This window comes from Mus pahari, chromosome X (genome assembly GCF_900095145.1).
Source record: "Mus pahari chromosome X, PAHARI_EIJ_v1.1, whole genome shotgun sequence".
Taxonomy (NCBI): domain Eukaryota; kingdom Metazoa; phylum Chordata; class Mammalia; order Rodentia; family Muridae; genus Mus; species Mus pahari.
The window spans coordinates 109,496,379-109,520,687 of NC_034613.1; the positions used below are offsets into that span (position 1 = coordinate 109,496,379).

General features: G+C 33.8%; 1 protein-coding gene across 2 annotated transcripts in view; it reads left to right on the forward strand.

Annotated features, from left to right (window-relative positions):
- Diaph2 (diaphanous related formin 2) overlaps positions 1-24,309 on the forward strand; it is a 696,731-nt gene that overhangs the window by 268,293 nt on the left and 404,129 nt on the right. For both annotated transcript variants that reach the window (XM_021188630.2, XM_021188631.2), the window contains 2 exons: positions 15,327-15,428; positions 18,295-18,389. In XM_021188630.2, the coding sequence (XP_021044289.1) occupies positions 15,327-15,428; positions 18,295-18,389 (197 nt within the window). The remainder of the gene's footprint in view (positions 1-15,326; positions 15,429-18,294; positions 18,390-24,309) is intronic.

Below are 24,309 nucleotides of genomic sequence, written 5' to 3' on the forward strand. Positions count from 1 at the left end.
AGTGCCCAATCACATTCTGCTTTAAAAGGTAAATACAGGTGAGATAAAAAGAGAAAAAAACTCATAGCACTATATTAAATATAAATATATTAAGTTTATATTGTATATATACTACATATAACATATATAATGTATGTATATAAGTACATATGTATGTATATTAAATATATGTATACAAGTATTGATATATTAAGTATATATATATATATATAATATTAACTGTAGTAGCTATACATCTTATGCTGTGGTTTAAGTATGCAGCATAGAAGAGTAAATAGATCAAAGAGGTATGGGCTTTGAAGGTATTGACAAGAAAATTTCAGGAACAAATGCAATGACTAATTTAATAAACACTGTATTCATTGCCACATATTTATATCAAAAATGGTAATAGAGTTGAAAGATCTCAAGGTTGTTCCTATCTTAAATTATAAACTATCAGATTTTGTATCAGTAAGATAAATTGTAGGAAAGATTGAGAAATAGAAATTGGATTATTTCTCATTTAAGAAAACAATGCATGCATTTTTTTTAGCATTTAGCTTTATGTAGATTCTACTGCAATATGTATGTTTATGTGTTTCAGCTTCATTGATTACATGGTTTAAAGTGTTTATTGTGGCTAAGTCCTGTAGATTCAGCTGTAATACCCTTTAGTAATGATAAACTGTTTAATAACTGCCCAAAATACAGCATTTTATTTTGACTATATCAGTAAGGATTTTTTACTACTACTATTTTATGTTCTTTATTTTGTCAACAGGTAACTTATTCTCAAAGATATTGTATATTATGGTACTTTCATTCTATTTTATATGAAATTGGAGGCTGTATGTATTTTTAGTATGGATTATGAAATTACTAGAGTTGCTTAAGCAAAGTATATACCCATATCCTTTATTTTAAAAACAGTAATCATTACAAGCATTAAAAGAAAGCTCCAGAAATTCCTACAGAATAGGCATCTTTTGGGAAAGTCAAGTTATTCAATCTTGGTTAAATTATGATTTAATGAAAGTGGAAATGGTGACAGATTCACAAGTCTGTTCTTTTAAGAGATATTTTCCTTGTATCATCTTTAGTTCTGGAATTTGCTATGCATAGTATGCTTACCTGTAATTAAATAGCACCCATGTTTTTACTTCCTACTCTTGTAGATTGCATGATTTCAAATATTTCTTGGGGGCCATGGAATATGAGATGCCATTTTCAGATATCCCAATTAAGTGCTATTCACTTTGTTTTATATTTTACATGCCACTTTAACTAAACATAATAGTAGGCAAATATGCTAATGGAGACAGTTTGTCAAAATGGAATCCTTACCATGAAGAGGTAATATAGTCGTTACAGAGTAGAAATATACTGAGTGAGAAACATTTAATAAAATATATGAAGATGATAGTGTCATTAATAGGTACTGTTAGAAAGGGAGTGAAATATTTGCCTTGTGTGCTGTTACTGAACATGTCATATTTGCTTAAAGAGGCATAGGGCGATATAGAATTTAAAGAATCATACACAATTTAAAGATTTAATTGAAGTAGTAATTTGTCATCATTTTGGATACTCGAGGTTTCTTAGTGCTAGTGACTGTTTCCTGGAACTATTTTCTACCTTGTGGATTAGGATCTCTCCACCCAACACCACCAGGAAATTTACTCTATCTTTAATTGCATTGCATTGACATCATTTGAGATGGCATGTCATTTCCGTATATCAATACAGAAGTTGTTTGTAATATCTTTTTTTTTAATGCCACAAATGCAATCAGTAAGTCAAGAGAGCCACCTTTTGTCTTATTGGCAGGCCACCTACCTGATCCATCTGTACTTGGACTGGAGAGAAGCCTTAATAACTACTATTAGGTTTTTATATTGTCAGATTTCATACACCCAGGACACCCTGGTCAGTGGATGACAGCCAATTTATTTCCTTCAGTTAATAATGTAGACAAATACTCATATTTCACTTTCACCTCAATATGACAAAATTAAATAGTGTTCTAGTGTTCATTAGCAGTTTGCTATGTAGTAACTCTTTCTATGCCCATAAACTGGCACGGGCCACTGTTTCTGTGCATTGACCATTGAACAAACTATTTTAGTGCTTTTATTGACTCACATTGATGATGTTGTTGTCATATTACTTCACAGTAATTTTGACAGAGACTTGTGGAATGAATTTGTTGCATGCATCTTTTAAAGACTTCAAATTTTATTCTGATGCTAGTATAGTGCTGTTATATTCTTCAGATGACGTGGAAAATATTTTTTTTTTCATTAGGGAAACAAGAGGGTGGGGTACTTGCTTACTATCTGTACTGACTTTATTTTCCTATTTAATTTTGTTGAAGAGCAATTTCAAGAAGCTTTGGGCCATTGTATCACCTTGTCTCATTCCATTATAGATATTGATGCAACATGGATCACTGAACAGTATAATCTCTTTTGCACAGTTTCTATTGATCTTGTCCAGTAAATCATTGTATGCTGGGTTTGTTCTGAAATCATTTATAGCATAAAAGCTCTTCTTGAATTTGAAAATCAAGTACCTTCTTGTAATAGGCAAGTTCACACAAAGTTAGAATTCACTCATTTTGTTTTGTTCAAACCATGCTTAGAAATACTTTTCCCACTAAGTGTCTGAAAGAAGTGCTGTGTACTCACTGTTTTCATTTGATGCTTTCGTGTTTCCTATAGTACATCACCATTAGTTTCTTTGAAATCACTGTGTAGTCTGTAATGACCTATTTTCTTCTGAGCTTTTGTTTTTGTTGGACTTAGAATATGCTTACCCTCCTTCGATGTAACATTGTCACTTTCTCTTATTGAACTGTTCTGTCTTACTTTGAGGAGAGCACAAATTCCTCTTTCTTAACACCTTTAGAGTTATGTGTATCTTAATTGACTATAGTAGTCCTGCTCTGGGTCTATCCATAGTAATCATGATTGCAAACACTCTGAAGTAATCTGGTTGTCAGATTCACGTTTTCCTGTCCATTTTCACTATGATTTCTTAAACATTCTGTTCCTGTAGAGGAGGCATTTATTGGGAAGGTAAAGCACACTCTTCTTAGGAGTTTTTGACATGCGTAAGACAACCATGTACATACTTGTGCATTAATTAAGGTGTGTAGTAATAGGTAAAGGGTATAGGTAAAGGGTATTATTATTGGTCTAGGTGAAGAGAAAGAAGGAAAGTATAGAATGTTTCATAGGGACAATCATATCTTCTTTTGTCTTAATCAACAGAGAATGTTTCATCAGCAATGCATGTGAAGGGAGGTAAGCTCAATTTTTTCTCACAGATACAGTTCCTCTTGCAACTTTCCTATTTTAATTATATTTACCTTTGCTATACAGTAGACAGGACTAACAGATAGAATGGTTCAAGTGCTTCCACATGCATCAGACACATAGAATAACAGTCTGCAAAATAACTCACCGTGAAGCAATATTATATTTAAAATGAAAATATTCTAAGATCAAGACTTCAGGCATCTTCTAAATAAGTATAGTTGTTTACCTGCCTATTTAACACAGATTTTTCTCTCTGTGGGGTGTGGGGTGTGTGTGTGTGTGTGTGTGTGTGTGTGTGTGTGTGTGTGTGCGTGTGCGCGCACGCACATGGGCATGTCTGTGTTTGTGTGTGTATTTTTTGTCTTTCTGTTTTTGACATTTCTCTACCAGATTTTATGTATTGACTTCTTGCTCCTTCCCCATAGTTATAAACATTGCTTAAGTTTAGATTCAAGCATTCTAGGCTAAAAGCAGGGAGGTATACTTTGGCAGCAGCCATAGGGAAGCAACAATGATCCCCCACAGTGTGAGGACTGAAGTGGCTAGGGTGAAGTAAAGGCCAACCTAATGGCAAGCACAGCATGTTTGAAATGGTTTAGGAGGAAAAAGAGCCAGCAGGATGCTGTCCTGATCCAGACAAAATCATTTGCTGTTTGTGGCTATTAGCAGCTGCTTCTTATCTGGGCTATTACTTTCTCTTTTATCTTTAATAAGTTTGTGGTAAAACCTTAAATTACCAGTATTTCTTCTTTATTCTGCCACAATGAAGATTTCATTTAAACTTTATGAAATGTGTTTTTACTTTTACATCGCAATAGCTCTACCTATGATTATTACATTTTTCTATATCTTACACATTTCTAGAAACTAGTAAAAAATTTGGTCGCTACACATGAGATTACAGTGTACAATTTAGCAGTATTATTTAAAGTTATTGCATTTATCTTATACATACCATTATAAATAACGTGGGACTCTTGGCTATTTATTTTGTGGCCTCAGAAATTAATAAAAGCTGCACAGTAGGTGACACCTAATTGTTTTCCATAAACTACTAGGTTTATGTTCTTGTATAAGATTTTATTTTATTATTTTGGTAGTGTTAAAATACTTTATAGCACCAAACATTTTATTATTAAAGGACAGTTCTTACAGGAGACACTTTCCATAGATGGGTCCTTATCCAAGTACTTTTTTATTTAGTCCTTAAAACTTATAGTTCAAACCATTTCTGCCATGTACAATAATAGAGCACATGATAGAAATGTCTTGATAAACTGAAGACATTGATTGGTAATATATTTAAAGACACACACATGCACATCATGGAGAGAGAGAGAGAGAGAGAGAGAGAGAGAGAGAGAGAGAGAGAGAGAGAGACTGAGACTAGATGTGACTATCAAGGACTCAATATTAAACTGTGTTCACTTGTTTATCATAAATTTAATTGTTTATTTAGTAAGCAGCATTTTATGGTGAACTCTAGTGATCATTATTCTCATTACATGTAGTTTGGGTATCATTATACTACTAGATAGACCCTAGCCATAAGTTATTTGAAACAAAGCAGAGTTATTCTATTTTGGAATGTACACTGCAATTAGAATTTTGTCCTTTGGATATAATGGTCTAAAACACACAGACTTTGATACGACTATGTAGTCTGCAGTAGCAATGAAACCAAGCCAGAGTGTGCTTGCTTTGCATTTCAGGTAACTCATCTCAGGATTGAGACTAAATAATTCTTTTTTGAAGAATCCAGCTGTTATTTTGGGGTCATCTACTATTGACCAAGAATAAGATATTTGTTACTCTTTTATGTAGTCAAAGTCTTTACCTGCTTTGACTGTTTTGTTAACAGATAATATAAAAGTGATTATAGAATTAAGAAGGGTTTTTTTTTTTTTTGCTACTGTGTACTTTTCAATGGCAAATTTTGTTCTTTTTCTTCTACTCTGGTGACAGCCACAACTATCTATAAAAGGGAAGAGGAATTTATGCAATAGCCATCTTAGAATTTCATGTATGCATTCAGTTTTAATTAAGGCATGAAAAACATTCCTATTTAATTTAGAAATCTGTATATATGAACTGTACAAATATATGGAACATTCTTAAATTAAGAGTGTATTTGTCCTTAAATGAGTTAAAAGTAACAAAATCATTGATATTGTGGATCGCCTAGAGTTGATCATGAATTTTCCTTTAGTGTTATATTTTGAGATTTAAAGGATATGCAAGATGACTTTTGGGGATTGCTATTGAAAGTTTTTCCACCTTGTTCCAATTGGGATTTGTTTGTGGAGCTATCACAGAATGACAGTTTATATGCTTTAGAACAGTTGAGTCAAACTTTGCTAATAATCCATGGAGTTTTAAAGGTATATCCATCCTGAGACCTTTCCTATGGAGATTCTGACATTCTTATTCAGTAGTTAGAATTCACATTGTAACTAGGTGATAGAAAAGAATAGAAGAATGAAGACATGGTGTCAAGTATTCTTCCAAAGTACTGGATGATGTAACATGGAAGGATAATAGATTGAGAAGAAAAAGGGTCAGGAGTCTGTGCTAAGAATAGAACCTTTATGCTTATTTAAATTTCATTCTTCTCATGTGTTTGTACGATTCCAAAGGCCTCTTAAATAGTACTTTTCTGCTTTCAAATTAGAAGTCACCAGCAGGCTAAAGCTAAGTTTAAGAACAAAGAAGAAACAAAAAGTCCAGGTACTTTATTTTATCCTCGCAAAAAGATTTTCTAATGCTTCGATCACCTTCAACAGATTACATGGCTGTAGCTTCCGAACTAAAGAAAATTACTGCTGAAAGATAAAATTGAAAGCTGTTGGAATCCAAATGGCAAAAGAAGAGACAGTATAGCTCTGTTTATTTCCCATTGAGCTCAGCCAGCAACAAACCAAATTGAAACACTCAGTATCACTTTTATGTGCATAAAGCAAAAGAAGAATATTACACAAAATTCAGAGTTTAGATTCATATGACTTTTGGGGGGTGGTAGAATTCAGTTTTTCGGTTTACTTTAAGTCATTAAATCACAAGTAAATCATTACCAAACGTATTCAAACCTAATAATAAAAAAGTAGTAATTGTTTTTTTTATAATTCCATTACTGTTGATTTGCTTTTGTGATTATGTTATATAAAGACATACAATGACATTATGTGAGAATATAAGAGGAGTAAAACAAAAGACTGTTTCTTTAGTGTCAGATGGGCTGATCCCTGTAGGATAGATCCACTTAAAAATCATGATGACTATAAATGTGATGTGTTATATGAATGATTTTTGAAAACAAGGTTTATTAGTAAACACTTACTATAGGGCACTTCTAAACAGTGATTTAAAAGGAACACGTTGAACATTTACTAACATTTTCAAAAGAATAAATAACAACAAATTGAACTCTTTTTGCAAAGGAAAGGGATAAGGCCCTGCTTGATTATGAGGAACCTCTTATGTCATATATAAGCAAATGGCATACTTCAGGACAAATCTGGCTGGGCATGTGGTTTTGCAAACAAGATATTTTATTGTAATTTTTCCATGCACATTCATTTTCTTATTTTATTTAATTTTAATTTTTATTTTTATTTTTTGCTAAGTCAACATTTTATTCTTTTTTATTAATTAATTTATTTATTATTATTTTCTTTATTTACATTTCAAATGCTATCCCAAAAGTTCCCTATACCCCCCCACCCCACCCCTGCTCCCCTACCCACCCACTCCCACTACTTGGCCCTGGCCTTCCCCTGTGCTGGGTCATATAAAGTTTACATGACCAAGGGGCCTCTCTTCCCAATGATGGCTGATTAGGCCATCTTCTGCTACATATGCAGCTAGAGACACGAGATCAGGGGGTACTAGTTAGTTCATATTGTTGTTGCACCTACAGGGTTGCAGCCCCCTACAACTCCTTGGGTACTTTCTCTAGCTCCTCCATTGGGGGCCCTGTGTTCCATCCAATAGCTGACTGTGAGCATCTACTTCTGTGTTTGCCTGGCACTGGCATAGCCTCAGAAGAGGCCGCTATATCAGGGTACCTTCAGCAGAATCTTGCTGGCATGTGCATTAGTATCTAGGTTTGGTGGCTGATGATGGGATGGATTCCCGGATGGGTTAGTCTCTGGATAGTCCATCCTTTCATCTTAGCTCTAAATTTTGTCTCTGTACCTATATCCTTTCATGGGTATTTTGTTCCTTATTCTAAGGAGGAATGAAGTATCCACACGATGGTCATCCTTCTTGGTTTTCTTGTGTTTTGCAAGATGTATCTTGGGTATTCTAAATTTCTGGGCTAATATCCACTTATCAGTGAGTGCATATCTAGTGAATTCTTTTGTGATTGGGTTACCTCACTAAGGATGATATCCTCCAGATACATCCATTTGCCCAAGAATTTCATAAATTCATTGTTTTTAATAGCTGAGTAGTACTCCATTGTGTAAATGTACCACAGTTTCTGTATCCATTCCTCTATTGAGGGACATCTGGGTTCTTTCCAGCTTCTGACTATTATAAATAAGGCTGCTATGAACATATTGGAGCATGTGTCCTTATTTCCAGTTGGAAGATCATCTGGGAATATGCCCAGAAGAGGTATGGCTGGGTCCTCCACTAGTACTATGTCCAATTTTCTGAGGAACCGCCAGACTGATTTCCAGAGTGTTTGTACAAGCTTGCAATCCCACCAGCAATGGAGGAGTGTTCCTCTTTCTCCACAACCTCGCCAGAATCTAATGTCACCTGAATTTTTAATCTTAGCCATTCTGACTGGTGTTAGATGAAATCTCAGGGTTGTTTTGATTTGCATTTCCCTGATGACTAAGGATGTTGAACATTTTTTCAGGTGTTTCTCAGCCATTCGATATTCCTCAGTTAAGAATTCTTTGTTTAGCTCTGTACCCCATTTTTAATGGGGTTATTTGAATTTCTGGAGTCCAGCTTCTTGAGCTCTTTGTATATATTGGATATTAGTCCTCTATCAGATTTAGGATTGGTAAAAAAATCCTTTCCTAATCTTTTGGTAGCCTTTTTGTCTTGTTGACAGTGTCTTTTGCCTTACAAAAGCTTTGCAATTTTATGAGGTCCCATTTGTCAATTCTTGATTTTACAGCACAAGCCATTGGTGTTCTTTTGAGAAATTTTTTTCCCTGTGCCCATATCTTCGAGGNTTTTCCCCACTTTCTCCTCTATCAATTTCAGTGTCTCTGGTNTTATGTGGAGGTCTTTGATCCACTTAGACTTGAGCTTTGTACAAGGAGATAAGAATGGATCAATTCTCATTCTTCTACATGATAACTGCCAGTTGTGCCAGCACCATTTGTTGAAAATGCTGTCTTTTTTCCACTGGATGGTTTTTAGCTCCCTTGTCAAAAATCAAGTGACCATAGGTGTGTGGATTCATTTCTGGATCTTCAATTCTATTCCATTGATCGACCTGTCTGTCGCTGTACCAGTACCATGCAGTTTTTAATCACAATTGCTTTGTAGTACAATTTAGGTCTGGCATGGTGATTTCACCAGAGGTTCTTTTATTGTTGAGAATGGTTTTTGTTATCTTAGGTTTTTTTTTATTCCAGATGAATTTGCAAATCGCCCTTTGTAACTCTGTGAAGAATTGAGTTGGAATTTTGATGGGGATTGCATTGAATCTGTAGATTGCTTTTGGCAGGATGGCCATTTTGACTATGGTAGTCCTGCCAATGCATGAGCATGGGAGATCTTTCCATCTTCTGAGATCTTCTTCAATTTCTTTCTTTAGGGATTTGAAGTTCTCATCATACAGATCTTTCACTTCCATAGTTAGAGTCACACCAAGGTATTTTATATTATTTGTGACTATTGTGTCATTTTCTTATTTTATGTGGCTGCTTCGCATTGAAGTGGCTGAGTTGAGCATTTTTAACAAAACTATTTTGGTCTGCAAAGACAAAAAAAATGTTTACTCACTGTTGCTGCACACATTGTTTTGTGTTTTATGTATTGTGAAGTTTTTACATGTGTATTCCCTTTATTTCTCATAAGCCACATAGAAAATATATATTGATCCTATATTATAATCACCCACTAAACATATTTACCTCTAAAGTTACTAAATCTTTCTCTTTGTAGAAAGATTTTCACAGTATTGATGCCTAGAGTTTTCAAAGGTTCTCATATTTGATGGCCAAATTGGAGAGTGGTGGTAGAGATGTCCAGCTAGCCTGAAGGCTTTCTTTGTCTTGATACTCATTGTACATGTTCCTTTTTTTGAGCATGTTGTTGTGACACTCTTAACACTTGCCTTCTTATTAATGTAGAGATTTTTGTGAGCCTTTAGATCCCTGATATTGTGACCAATATTCTCATTAAAATTGAGATCATATAATAACAGAAACATCGCCATCACTTTGTCAGTCTTGATTAGGCAGGAATGAAATAGATTAAACTAAGGGGGTGGGGGGGAATACAGAGTGCCCCCTGCTGAATTCATCGGCCACTAATTCAGAAACCCATTTTAGGAAATTGATGATACCGTGTAAAGAAAATAAAGTAAGGTTTTTTTACATGTTTTTTATTACTACTTTCACTTCTTTTTCACACTCCAGTCATTACCCACCTCCTTTTGCAGCCTCGAGGATTAGGTGCCCCTTTTCCCACTGAGGTCAGACCAGGCTATATATGTGTCTGGGGCCTTAGAACAGCTGCTTTATCCTGTCTGGTTGGTGAGCCAGTGACTGGGAGATCTCAGGGGACCAGTTTAGTTGAGACTGTTGATCTTCCTATGGGATCATTTAAGTTTTAGTGCTTAACAATACACAACAGTGTACTTTGGACATCAGGAAGAATTTTATTAAAAATTTTAAATTATGAGCCATTTAACTCTTCTTTGTTGCCTTTTACAATTTTGTGTCTGGTGACTTTGGTTTCCAAAAATGTTAATAGGTGGTATTGTTATGTACTGAATATTTGTTTTCTTCCAATAATCCCTAGTTGAATTTCCCATTAAGTGTGATGCTATTTGGTGATGGAGCCTCTGAGGAAGTAATCAATTTAAATAAGACATAAGGTATGATCAGGCTCTAATAGTGTGCTTACGTGGTGGGGCTCACTCCCTGACTTTGACCACACACCGAGAAAAAACAAAATAAGGGCATAGGAAGATGCTGAATTCTTAGATAAGAAATCTCAGAAAGAAACCTTGGTAACACCTTGATCTTTAATTTCTTCCAGTAGTGTGAAGAAGTTAATGTGTGTTGTTTAAAGTGACTTGGTCTACTGGATATTGTCACACCTCTATTTGGCTAATAAAAATGAATATCATGAGTAATTCTTGGTGTTTTTTTAGTGTTATATATAGTTGTAGTTTTATGTGTGATATTAAATCCGGCTCTACTGCATTCCATAGTAAGCTAAATTGAGTACAAGATTTGCAATAGTCTAAAATTGATCACAAAAAATCAAAACACCTTGTGTATGATGCTTTTCTAAACAATAATCTCTGCAAGAAATGTTTTCATAATCTACAAGTATTAGAATTTAACATTATATTTTTCATTTATACTTTTCCTGATAATCATCTGTTTTATACATTTTGTTCTTATGGATTATTACTTGAATCTTTGGCTTGTCACATGAATTATACAGTTTAGCATAACAGGAAATTTTGAGTAGGTACAACAGCCAGGAAAATGTCCATTAATTCATTGAAAGCCAGGGAAAACATTTGGGTATAGGGACAGACTCTTACTTGAATAATGTACTTAGCATAGGTTAAAAGTTAATGGGAAAAACATCAACCTCATTTGTCAAATTCTACTTTGAAGTAAGAACCATGCTTTAGTTTGGGGATTGAAATTACCAGCTGAAACAAAGTTTATCCCTAAAATTGTAAGACATATTTATTTGTCCTTCCTAAAATACATAATATCTGCCAAGATATTGAGGTTGATTGAAAATATGCAATATTAGCTATTCATGTTGTTAAACATACTGTTCTGGTGACATTTAGCAGTGTTCAGTAATTGGCTTAATGAACAGGTGTACAAGTGTATTAGTTATGCAGATGTTAATTTGCAGTAACATGTGCTTCCTGATTTGGGGGGGGGGTGTTCTTGTATAAACTACAACTAGTAAGATTTGTTCCTTAATTAGGAAATCATTACAAAGTGTGTGTGTGTGTGTGTGTGTGTGTGTGTGTGTGTGTGTGTGTGTGTGTGTGTGTGTGATTCCCACCATTAGGACCATTAGTCTTGTTAATGTGCTCTGAACTTCAGGAACACTCCTGATAATGCCATTCCTATTGCTTTAGATGCTATGCAGGTGTCAGGATGAAAATCTACTTTTCTGTAGGAGGCCTTACTATGCAGCTGCAGGCAGCAGGGAAAGGGGAAACTGCACAGCTGTCCCTTGTAGCATGGAAAAGCAAACAAGAATGCAAGCTCTTTCTTCATGTTGTATAAGCATTCCCTTTCAAGGTTTCATAAACAAATGTGCTGCTCTATACAAAGACAGTTGAAAACAATTGAGTACTTTGTTACTTGCCAAATTGAATAAACTTTACCTACACTTAAAAGATTTTACTATGGTTTGTAGTTCCTACATTTGTTCTTCAGGATTTCTAAGGCCATCAGTTTATAAACTTTTAAAACAGACTGGAGCTTTTATATGTTTCATTCTGGATTTTTATTTCTATGTCGGAAGAGTAGAAAGCCACTGAGGTTAATATAGAAAGCCACAGAGCTACCACCTCGAATGAGCAGATGCCACCTGTGGACCTGTGCTAGGACCACTGGAAAAGAGAGTGTAAGATTGTTTTTATATTGAAACATAAAATAGTTCTTCAGTCTCTTGGTTCATTTTTTAAGATGGGGACAAAGACAATATTAGCCATTATTTTTGAAAACTTCTCGTTTGAGAACTAATTTAAATTTGCTATACTACTTTTATTCTCAAAAATGTGGTGAACACTGATGAAATGTTTATTGCTTTGTAAATGTCAGATTTTTAGATGAGTTACACAGTACAAGTAAAATAGCCTACAATTCCTAAGGAAGCAGTGTGCTATACATACTTAAGATAACTAGTTTTAACTTTAAACATTTGTTACTTTGAAAAACAAAAGGTCCAGACTAGAATTTAATGAAAAGTAATAGCCAAATGTACAGTCACTAATGAGCAGTAGGTACACCTGTGTTAGGCTTGAGATTATTAATTTAAAAAGAAGAAACTATTCATATAATCTTCATCTGACAACTTTTTATCCTGCATGTTGCTGTTTAGTTACTTTCCTGTGTTAGAGTTTAGGACTACTGAAGCGGGGAACATTCTCTTGTCTACTTCTTTGATTTCATTAAATTTTCTGAATGTGCTTTCAGATGTAAGTTTGATATAATTCAAATTCTCTTTATTGACACCAGGAAAAGCTATTGAGCTGTCATTTCTTTATGCAGTTGTCTTAAGCTGAGAACAGCTTAAAATTAGAATAAATTGAAATGTTGACTCTTACATTAGAAACACACTGTACTTTCATAAGATCCCTTGAGGAACATTTATGGAGGTTTATAAAGAAATATACTAAAAGTCATTTTTCTTTTACCAATTCTAATGATTGTGTTTTGGCAATATAGCAAAGAACTTGATACCTGTCACAAAATTATAATTTTCAAGGGAATTATTATCTAGACTCATTAGACTGTTTCTATTCTTACATTGATTATTCTGCTAAGCCTTATAATATTTTTAAGCCTTATAATATTTAAGATATATTTTGTAGTTAATTTATTTCACATGTTACTTGTCTGCTAAGCCAGCAGAATTTGTGTATTACAACTTACACCATTAATGATAGAATCTATGGATTTGCAATATGTTCATGCATGCTTTGGACTACTGCAAAAGATTCACAGATACTCGTATCTTTTTTTGGCAAAGATATATATTATAAGTGCTTCCCTTTTTCTCTCTCTCTTTTTTAAATGCATGTGTGAGGTCTTTAGCCAATATCAAATACATTGAAACATCCTTAGTGAGGTAACGCAATCACAAAAGAAGTCACTAGATATGCACTCACTGATAAGTGGATATTAGCCAAGAAACTTAGAATACCCGAGATACAATTTGCAAAACATAAGAAAACCAAGAAGGAAGACCAACGTGTGGATACTTCATTCCTCCTTAGAGTACGGAACAAAATACCCATGAAAGGAGTTACAGAGACAAAGTTTGGAGCTAAGACAAAAGATTGGAGTATTCAGAGACTACCCCACCCCGGGATCCATTCCATCATTAGCCACCAAACCCAGACACTATTGCATATGCCAACAAAATTTTGCTGAAGGGACCCTGATATAGCTGACTCTTGTGAGGCTATGCCAGTGCCTGGCAAACACGGAAGTGGATGCTCACAGTCATCTATAGGATGGAACACCGGGCCTCTAATGAAGAAGCTAGAGACAGTACCCAAGGAGCTGAAGGGGTCTGCAACCCTATAGATAGAACAAAAATATGATCTAACCAGTAACCCCAGAGCTCGTGTGTCTATGAGGTAGAAGATGGCCTAGTCGGTCATCATTGAGAAGAGAGACCACTAGGTCTTGCAAACTTTATATGCCCCAGTACAGGGGAATGCCAGGGCCAAGAAGTGAAAGTGGGTGGGTTGGGTAGCAGGGCGGTGGGAGGATATAGGGAACTTTCAGGATAGCATTTGAAATGTAAATAAAATATCTAATAAAAAATCATTGTCACCACCTCTAAGTAAACTTCATTTTCTGCCAATGATAAGAAAAAGAAATGATAATCCATTATATGCATTAGTGATGAAATTTAGCAGTGTGAGTTTGAGTGCAAGAATACCACTAATCAGTACCCCTAGAGCTAGCTGCATAGATAGCAGATGATGGCCTCGTCAGCCATCATTGGGAAGAGAAGCCCCTTGGTCTTGCAAACTTTATATGCCCCATACAGGGGAATGCCAGGGCCAAGAAGTGGGAGTGGGTGGGCAGGGGAGCAGGGCGGGGAGGAGGGTATAGGGGACTTTCGGGATAGCATTTGAAATGTAAATGAAGAAAATATCTAATAAAATAAGTTTTAAAAATAAGAATACCACTTTATTGAAAAAGAAAGTCCACTTTGAGTGGTCCCATTGCCTACAACCTTATATTTATCATGCGAGAAGTAAACCAGCAATACTTGAGCAAAATTTCTAGAGCATTTTCGTGTAGATGGTACTTGGAGACTTTATGTTTCGTTTTCTTAGCAGACAGTCCAAGGTTTGTCACTAGTGTCGTTCAAGTGTGAATCAGGGACAAACACTTCTGCTCCTTGATGCTGCACACCTTGCTGCTTCAGTCCTTTCAACCATTTGGAGAAACAGCACATATAGTGTTCGTAGAAAGCGCCCATCTTCTTGCAATCATGCATATGCACATGGGCGGTACTCTTGTACAACTTACAAAAGCTTTAAGCCAGTTCTTCAAAGCAGACCCAATGGGTAATTTTACTGTTAGAATCCTTGTAGCCAGTTCTTCAAACCAGACCCAATGGGTAGTTTTACTGTTAGAATCTTTGTAGCAGCTACAGCTATCTTAGGTNCTGTAAAGCAGTTTCTTTCACTGAAAAGAATAAATGTCTAAATATTAGCATGTTTTAGGAGAAAAAGCATGTCTTCCTTTTTCCTAAATTAGTCCAAATTAGTGAGGTTTTACTTTTATGTTTAATTCCAGGGCTGCTCCAGTTACCTGTAAAGGAGTAATTTATGTTACACATTAGTGAAAAAGCAGCAATTGATTTTTAGTTCTATTTGGCTTATCTTTTCTGCTTAAGTGCTGATATTTAATTTGTAGGGAAACCTCTAAACAGGTCTATATTTTTATGTTTATCCTCTTCCCTGAGCTAATGAAATAAACACATTTATTGATTTCAGAATCACCTTTATTAATGTAGTTAACATGCCTTAATAATGTTATTTCATGTACTTGGATTAGAACCATTGTTGTTTATGAATCAACATTTTTCTTTCAGGTCAAAGAAATGCAGAGGCTGCAGAAGAAAATAGGAGTGGGCCTCCAAAGAAGAAAGTGAAGGAATTGAGAATTTTGGATACCAAAACAGCCCAAAATCTATGTATGTAATGTGTTCTGCATAGGCATGGTGGTGATGGCTAATTCAATGTAAACAATGTTACAACTTTGAACAGTCCCACTGTTAGAAATAAGGTCCTATATAAATATAATCCAGGTTTCCCTATGTCACTTAACCAAATTGAAGAAAATAATAAGTGAACTTCATTTATTCTGCTAGAACATATTATTTGTAGAGCTTGGAAATGCATTGTTAATAAAACTTCCATAGTGAACATAATGAAACATAGGTTATTATTTAAAATGCAATGTTAGCTTTTTCCATTATTATTTTACTGAGTAGGCCTGGGATTCATATTTTTAAAAGTATTTCCTTGTCAGTTTGGACAATTTCTTTAATTTCTATTCTTTTGTTTAAAATAATTGTAATGTGATCTAGTTAAATTTTTAGCCACTACACATTAAAACTGGTTGCTGATCCTTGAAGCCTTTAACTAAACACTGAGCCATTAATTGTGGTATTTGTGATGTAGCAGGATAGTTAAAGGCATGACCATTTAAACAAGCCTCTAAGTTTTACTTTGACATACTTTCTCTTCTAAATTGGATGTAGAATATTTTTTATCAATACAGAAGTGTGCTTAGATACTGATGATACCAAAACAGTCTTGTGTGAGAAACATTAATGCATCATACATTTTTAATTACACACAGAATACCATGGTAGTTATGTGAGAATGCGATGAATATAAACTGACCATTCTGCTATCAGGCAAAATATAACTCATATAACCACTCTACTAATAGCTATCAAAAATTTGCACACTACTGCTATGATAGTTTTCTCCCACAAAGTTTATTTCAGTATTTTTTGCTACACAGTGTGATCATATTATCTAGTTAATACATGACCATGAAACTTATTTCAGTATTAGAATTCTCATTGAGTTCCTGTGTTTAGATAATCATTTGCCCTGATAGTGAATATCAGTTTTGCTTTTGCTACCAGTGCAATCAGGTATTGCTTTTCATAAAAACTCACTAATAGGTTTTTTTCAGGTTCTACCTCTCAGAGCATATCTATGCTCTTATAACAGGTGGATTTAATGAATCATGGTATGAAATTTATTTAAAAATAGGATCTATGGAATTGTAATGTATTCTAGGTAATATTAGTTGAATATTTTTCCAATATGACGTAAAATCTATCCAATGAAGTAAAAATGGACAAGGAAATAACTCAGCATATGAAAAACAATACTTGTTTGTCACCTGAGTATCAGCAGGAATGCAGAGTACATTGATGAATCTAGCACTTTAGCTTTTTTTCTTGAAAAGTTCGGTGGTTTCCTGCTCTATTTGTGAGCGATCCTTTCCAAAATTGGCAGTGGATAACTAAAACCACAGGTAGTATTTAACCCAGGTAATATGTACCATTACACAAACATATACACATACATACATACATACATACATACACACACACACACACACACAGAGAGAGAGAGAGAGAGAGAGAGAGAGAGAGAGAGAGAGAGAGAGAGAGAGAAGATAAAGTGTGTTTTATAAATTAGTCAGAAGAAGACTATAACAATAACAAAACAATGCTATTTTAATAATGTTCCTTGAAATAAAATTTGTATGAATATAGTTTTATTCCTTTTATAATATCTTATTATTCTTGTATCTATTGTTGTTATGATATGAAATTATTTATTTTAAAATGCATATGATAGGTTCTCCTTGGTATATTAAAGTGGGCTTCATAAACACTTCTATGTATTGGGGTTATTGTTAAGAATGATATAGGCTGCTCTGAAGTAAGCAATGTCATATTTTCACAGCCCATCTCATTACTCCTAAGGCTATTGGGTCAGTAAATTTTTTTGTCATTGTGAAAAGATACTAGAGTGGGCCACGTAAAAAGAGAAAAGATCTACTTTAGTTCGTTGTGGGTCGAAGCTGCTCACTTCATAACTGTGAAAGAAAAAAAGGCTGATATCCCTAGAGAAGGTGTTTGGGGCAAGTTATAACTTTCCTGGTAATTGAGTTCTTTGATTTGATGCGGCAGGACCTCATCTTCTAATAGACTATTCAGCAATGTATTCACAATATCAATAGTATATTCATCCTGAAGTCATCAACACATTTGTCAAATTTCTTGGAACCAATCACTTTTCTAAAGTTCCATGTCTCAAATTTCCCCTAAAGAGCAAGCAGGTAGTATGAGAGGTTTTCGGAGAGATTATCATATTTAAGCCATAAGAAGTCAACAGATGGTGAAGGAACAGGTAGAGTGAATTTCTCAGATGTAGTGGTTAATAAAACGGTAGAGTCAGAGTGAGATGGCATACAGTTTCATGGTGCTACTGCAACTAAAAATGTAAAACTAACTAATTAACTATTTCCCCAACTTTCTATTGAATATTTTTAGGTTAAATCTGAAAAATATAGAGTGATGTTTACTTTATTATCATTCCTGAGAAATGCTATTTTGGATATATCTGAAAAATTTGACATTAAAATCTTGATTAAAAAAGAAAAGAAAAAAAACTAGATTGAATTATAAGGACAACATTAATCAATTTTGGGTTGGTCAATATGAATTAGCTTAACATAAAATGATTATGCATAGAGTTATGAGACATCTAAATTGGAATTTTATTTTGTAAATATGTACACTTGAGCTGGAAATGTTATAACCTGTGGGATATTAGATTATTTTACCAATATTGATAGACTACTCCATCGAGTAGAAGTAGCTCATAGTTTTGTAAATTAGTATATTAATAATTACTAACAAAATAGCATAATTTGAGTCTATAAACTGATATATAGATATAGATATAGATATAAACTCTTAAATTTTTATGATATTATGCCTTTAATAAAATTCAATTTCATTTTAGCTATCTTCCTTGGATCTTACCGCATGCCATATGAGGAAATAAAGAACATTATTTTGGAGGTTAATGAAGAGATGCTAACTGAGGCCCTAATTCAGGTACATTGGAAATATTTAATTTAAAAATTATGATAGACAGTTTAGAGGTGTCTCTTCTTGATGTTATGAAAAATAGTATTGATATTGTGAACAAGTCATATTTTCATGGCCAATATATTATCAAGTTTGATGGAGGTATCACACTTTGCCTCATGTATGTTTTCAATTTGGACATGCTTATTTACAATATAATTAAGGCTTGATTGGTATATGGTGACTATTTACTATCATGATATACCTTTATATGTTGACATAGTATGTTCTCAAAAATCCTCTTGTTGGAAAAAGTAAATACTAACAAGGTTTGAGTTACTTCTCTGAAGAATGAAATCGAAAAAAATCTCAGAACTTGGAAAGATCTCCTATTCTCATGGATTGGCAGGATTAGTATAATAAAAATGGACATCTTGCTGAATGTAATGTATACATTTAGTGCAATGCCCATCAAAATTCCAACTCAATTCTTTACAGAGGTAGAAAGTGCAATTTGGAAATTTATTTAAAATAACAGAAAACACAGGATAGGAAAAACAGTTTTCTACAATAAAAGAACTTTGGGAGGAATCACCATCCTTGACCTCAAGCTACAGAGCGATTGTGATTAAAAACTACATGCTATTGGTACAGTGACAGACAGGTAGATCAATGGAATAGAATTGAAGACCCAGAAATGAACCCACACACCTGTGGTCACTTGATCTTTGACAAAGGAACTAAAACCATCTAGTGGAAAAAAGACAGCATTTTCAACATAAGTTCTTAAAACCTGACTTTAAAAATAAGAAAAATTATACTGGCATGGACATTCAGCAACTTGATGCTTCATAGTTGTAGTAGTTTTTTCATTTGCCGAGGTACATATAATGTTCTAATAAAGAGAAGCATGATTACATTGATTTAATTCAAATTATGATCCGATCTTACTACAATTTTATTACATAGAAAAGATTTAAAACCTTTCATTAATGAAGTGTCACAAGTTTACCTGTCTTGCCATGACATATTTTAAAAGAGAATGTCATGACCCAACAAAAAGGGGGGAACTTGTCACATTTAGTGTGCCTTGTTCACTTCAATTTTTATGCAAAAGTCATAGTTCAGGTGTGTGCAAATGTCTGGAAGACAGAGGCATCAGTTTTCCCCCAGGTGATGGCATTCCAGACAATTACAATCTTCCTTAAGTGTATGCTGGGAGCTGAAGTCAAATCCCCTCTGAGAGCATACTCTCTCATCCCTTGAACCAGCTGTAAAGCCTGAGTATTCCCTGTTTCCTTGGTTTCTATTTGATAAGAATTTGTTGAAAAGCCAGATTGCTGATTGTCCAATAGAGAGCCATTTTGTCTCATTTCCTATCCTGGTCAATCGAAATTGATTCTCCCTTATTCAAAATGTATGATTGTATGAGACATCTGAGTTTTTAAGATTAAAATTAGTTTTATCTGTATGATTCATATGTCTGAACATATTATGGCAGGAAGATGCTCCTCAGGTGAAATAATTATAGACTTGCTGTTCCTTAGAAAGTTTGCTTTTCTTGTGCCAAAAGGAAATCTCTAGGACTCCCAAACTAGGGATGTTTGCTTCAATGATGTGAAAGTAACATCAATTTGCCATTCACATGAAGTGTTTACCATTTATGTCTAATTACCATGTAGCACATCGATAATGCACAACATTAAATATGTATCATCAGATTAACTTTGTTTTAAGTTCTGTTTGATTACAGTGCTAAACTTCATCTATGCATAATCACAGCTTGTTGTTCATGTTGCATGGTTGTCTCCTCATGGCAACAAGAACAACAAAAAACAATTAAGGACACATCATTTCCCAGGAATGTGAATTAACACAGGTGTTATGTCTCCTACAGTAGGTCAATAAACAATATCTCACTAGACAACTAGAAGACTGTGCTTATTTGAAAGGATAAATGACCTACTTATAAAATATTTTTATTTAGATGACTGGTATTTAGGCTGTATATTGTTGAAAATAATTTTGGATGCTAGACACAGATAGAGAACTCTGAAAAAGAAATAAAAGCAGTAGTTTAAAAATTGTTAAATGTTAGGAGAAAAATAAAAATTTAAAGTATGCATTATTTGAGATAATTAGTGCTTACAAATAATTATTAAATGCTGGAGAAATATTGGTAGAGAAATTATAATTGTCAGACATGTATAAAGTAAGATTTACATAGAAGGATAGCATATAGTACAGAAACATTTTCAAAGATATGTTAATTCAGTACAATTGGAAAGGACTCAGCAGTTTCTGAACATGGTAGTATCAAATAGTGCAAATTTCTTTGAATGTAGTTCTAATTAACATATTGCATTTTGTTTAATTAAAAATACAAAGAGTAGATCAAAGAAGTAAAAACAGTACTTACAAATAACAGTAATAGAAGTAATAAATATTTTCTTTTTCATTCCAGTTGTGTCAGATAGCAAGAAACATTGTCTATACTCATTACTATTTCAAAATTAAAGTATTTATTAGACCTGCCACTAGATCTCACATCTATTATTTTACACAACTTGCTTTGGTAAATATGTTGACAACTATTTCAATACAAATTGTTTCATTTATAATGAAATGTATTTGACTTTATTCTGAGAATTTATTTCAACATGAAAGAACTCCATGGAGCATCCAATAAGGAGAGAACCTGTTAGATATGCTTCCAAGGGTACTGTGGTTATGGTAGGGGTGTTTGTTTGTTCGTTTGTTTGTTTTGTGGAACAAATTCTCCTTGAACTAGACTTTAAAGTATTACCAGGATTGAATAAGTGGCTATTGGAAGTGAATGGTTGGCAAATATTTGAAGACTATGAAGGATAGTATCTTTCATAATTTAGACATATTTCTGAATTAACATAGGATAGTGGTGAGCAAGCATAGGAAAATAATTAGTGAATTGTTTGGGGTCCTATTATACAAACTGAGATCACAATGTAATGACTGGTAGTCTGCTTCAAATGTCAAACTATTGAATATGGGCACATTACACTAATATCTCTCTCTCTCTCTCTCTCTCTCTCTCTCTCTCTCTCTCTCTCTCTCTTCATAGAATAAATAGGAAAATCCAAAGTACTTTTTCAAAAACAATATAAAGGATGCCCTGAACTATACAGGCATTTGTTGGAGTAGGGTGATGGTGGGAAGGGTGGTGGTATTAAACACTTGGATTTAAAATATATATTCATTGAAAGGTTTGATTACAAGATGTTTTTAACACTTGAATTTTTTTTAATGGAGAAACAAACTAGGTAGGAGAAAAAATCTAGGACACAGAAAAGAACTAGAAGAATTATTATACTATAATATGGTTCAATGATAGAATTGAGGTCAGTACAGAAAACAAGATCAGAGGGTCATTTGCAAAGAACTGATTCTTAAAGTATGAAAACTACTGCAATTCTTGAGGCTTCCAGCGATAGAAAGGTGACAAGACCACTTATGGTGAGGCAGTGGGTGGTGATAGTGAAATCAGAATAAAAGTAATATGCATATCAAGCAATGATAAATTACAACATAGACACCGTAGACCTGTAAATACTGACTGCAATCAGGGAGAGAAGTACTTTTTGCATTTATTTTTAACTGATGCATAGGAACATAAAATTGCTCATATTAATGGAGTACCATATAAACTATATATACATATATATATATATATATATATTTATATACATGCATTTGTCATGATTATTATGAAAAGTTTCAAAATTTGTTCTTATCCCTATTAACAGTACATCACAGGACAGTTACCTACTGTCCCCCTATTGCATGGAGCTTCTCTTAATATCTACAATTGTAGCTAAGTCTAATACTGGTTGTTCTATAGGTGCCCTTGAAAATATGCTGAACAACAGTTTCCTGTACTTTTAAAGCAGGTGTTGTGTTTATTTATGGTATTCTGCCCTCTACCTCTCTTCATTTAAGAAACAGTTCCAGAGAATGGGATTTTCTGGCTTCTCACTGGTTGCTGTCTCATCACCTACTTCGTTTGTTTTACCTTTTGCTCCTTTTCTCATTTCGTCTCTTTACACTTTAAAAACCTTCTTTATGTAGAGAAGGCTAAAATATATACCAATAATGCCTCAGGCTAAATGCAGCTCTACAACACTTCATAACTGAAAACCCATGCACAAGAATATTTCTGCTCACCTCCTACTTATAACTTCCTTGTATTCTGGCTGCCTTATGTTTCTGAAACACAATTGAAAATCTAAGACTTCAGTTCATGCAAGACTTAAAACCTACACCTTTCCACATGATTATGTTTTCTCAAATGTGATTTTTACATCTCAAAATAGATTACATGATCTATATAACTCATTCCTGAATACTGACAAAATGATTAGATATAAGCAAAGGTCATTCAATCCATCCCCTGAATTCCAGGCAGTGCTACACCTAAGTCATCAAAAATAAATGGGTATCTATTGATTCTGCAAGAAAAAAGATTGTTCAACTTCCCTCAATTAACCAGTTGTAGTGTATAATTATTCTTATAGTCAGGAAGTTCATGCATGTGTAATAGTAGAGCTCATTTTTGTCTCTTCAATCTGTCTTTGTAATTATTGATCTATTTATGTGACTATCGACCATCTGTATTTTATTCAGGTTTGTGAGTTGGCATGTGATTGTGTACTTTACCAGATTTAATAGCTTTAGAAGATTACAGGTATATCAATTAAGGCTATAAAGGCATTAGTACTGTACAATTTTAGAACACTTTTTTCTTAAATAGCAACTAGTATTCTTCACATTTGTTTTCTTAATTCTTTAAAGAAAGCAAAACATTAGAATTGACAGGAACAATCTTAACATTTCTTTCATATTTGTCATCATATAAGAATAAATATTTGTGATGCTTCTGCAATACACTGATATTTTTATTTATGAGTTGTTTTCACTTTTTGTTTCAGCTTTTGCCTCTAACTTTTCACTAGATGGAATTTTAAAATGTATTCTTTTGTCTGTTTTAACAGCAGTTTTGTTTTTGAGCATTGTGTACTAATTTCAGTCTATTGTTAAGCTGAATCTCATCCAAACAAATATTGTGTTTGCTCATCATCATTTCATTCTATGTTGAATTTTTAAGCAGAGTAAGTATGTTATTTGTTACTGACACTGGTGGTGTTCTTATTTGCAAGGAAAGGAAGGGTAGATTTAAGAAATTAATCTTTGCTTATAGCATTTAGGGTGAAAAATTTACCCTTCTTACAATTTGAATAAAACATTTTTCTTCACAGATGTGTAAAATGTTGCTTCCTATTATTTTATTTTTCATAACTTGTACAATTTTAACAAAAAATAGTCCTTTAACTTAATAAACAAGGGGAACAGATAATAAAATGGGTTGAATTGAAGGAAGTTTTGGTCAGCAAAGTATTTCATAACCCATAACACTTGACTACATTTCGAAAAGCATTGTATTATATTCCAAGGATGGCAGTTAGAAATATCAGATTAAATCTTCACATATCTTTTTCCAGGTTTCTGTGACTCTGTATCTTCAAAGCAAATTAGCATTTACCTAATTGTCATATTTAATAAAGATACATGATAACTATATTAGAATATATTGTAGTATAATATAAAGATATGTTAACTATTCTATTTCAGTATTACAGATGAGCAGTCAATGAGGAATGAGGAGTTAACTCTCCAAGAATGAGTTAAATTTGTGGTTGACATATTGATTCACTTTCTATATATGCATTTTATAGCTCTATAACAAAACAAATCCATTTAAAAGCCTTTAGTTAGTGAACACATGGAAGGCATATTTCCATTGTGAGCACTGGCTTGTAGGATTCTGTCCTCTAGACACTTATAGCTGCACTCACTGCCAGTTTTGATTTTAGTTTCTGTACAATGAATATAGCAGATCTAATACTGTCCCCAG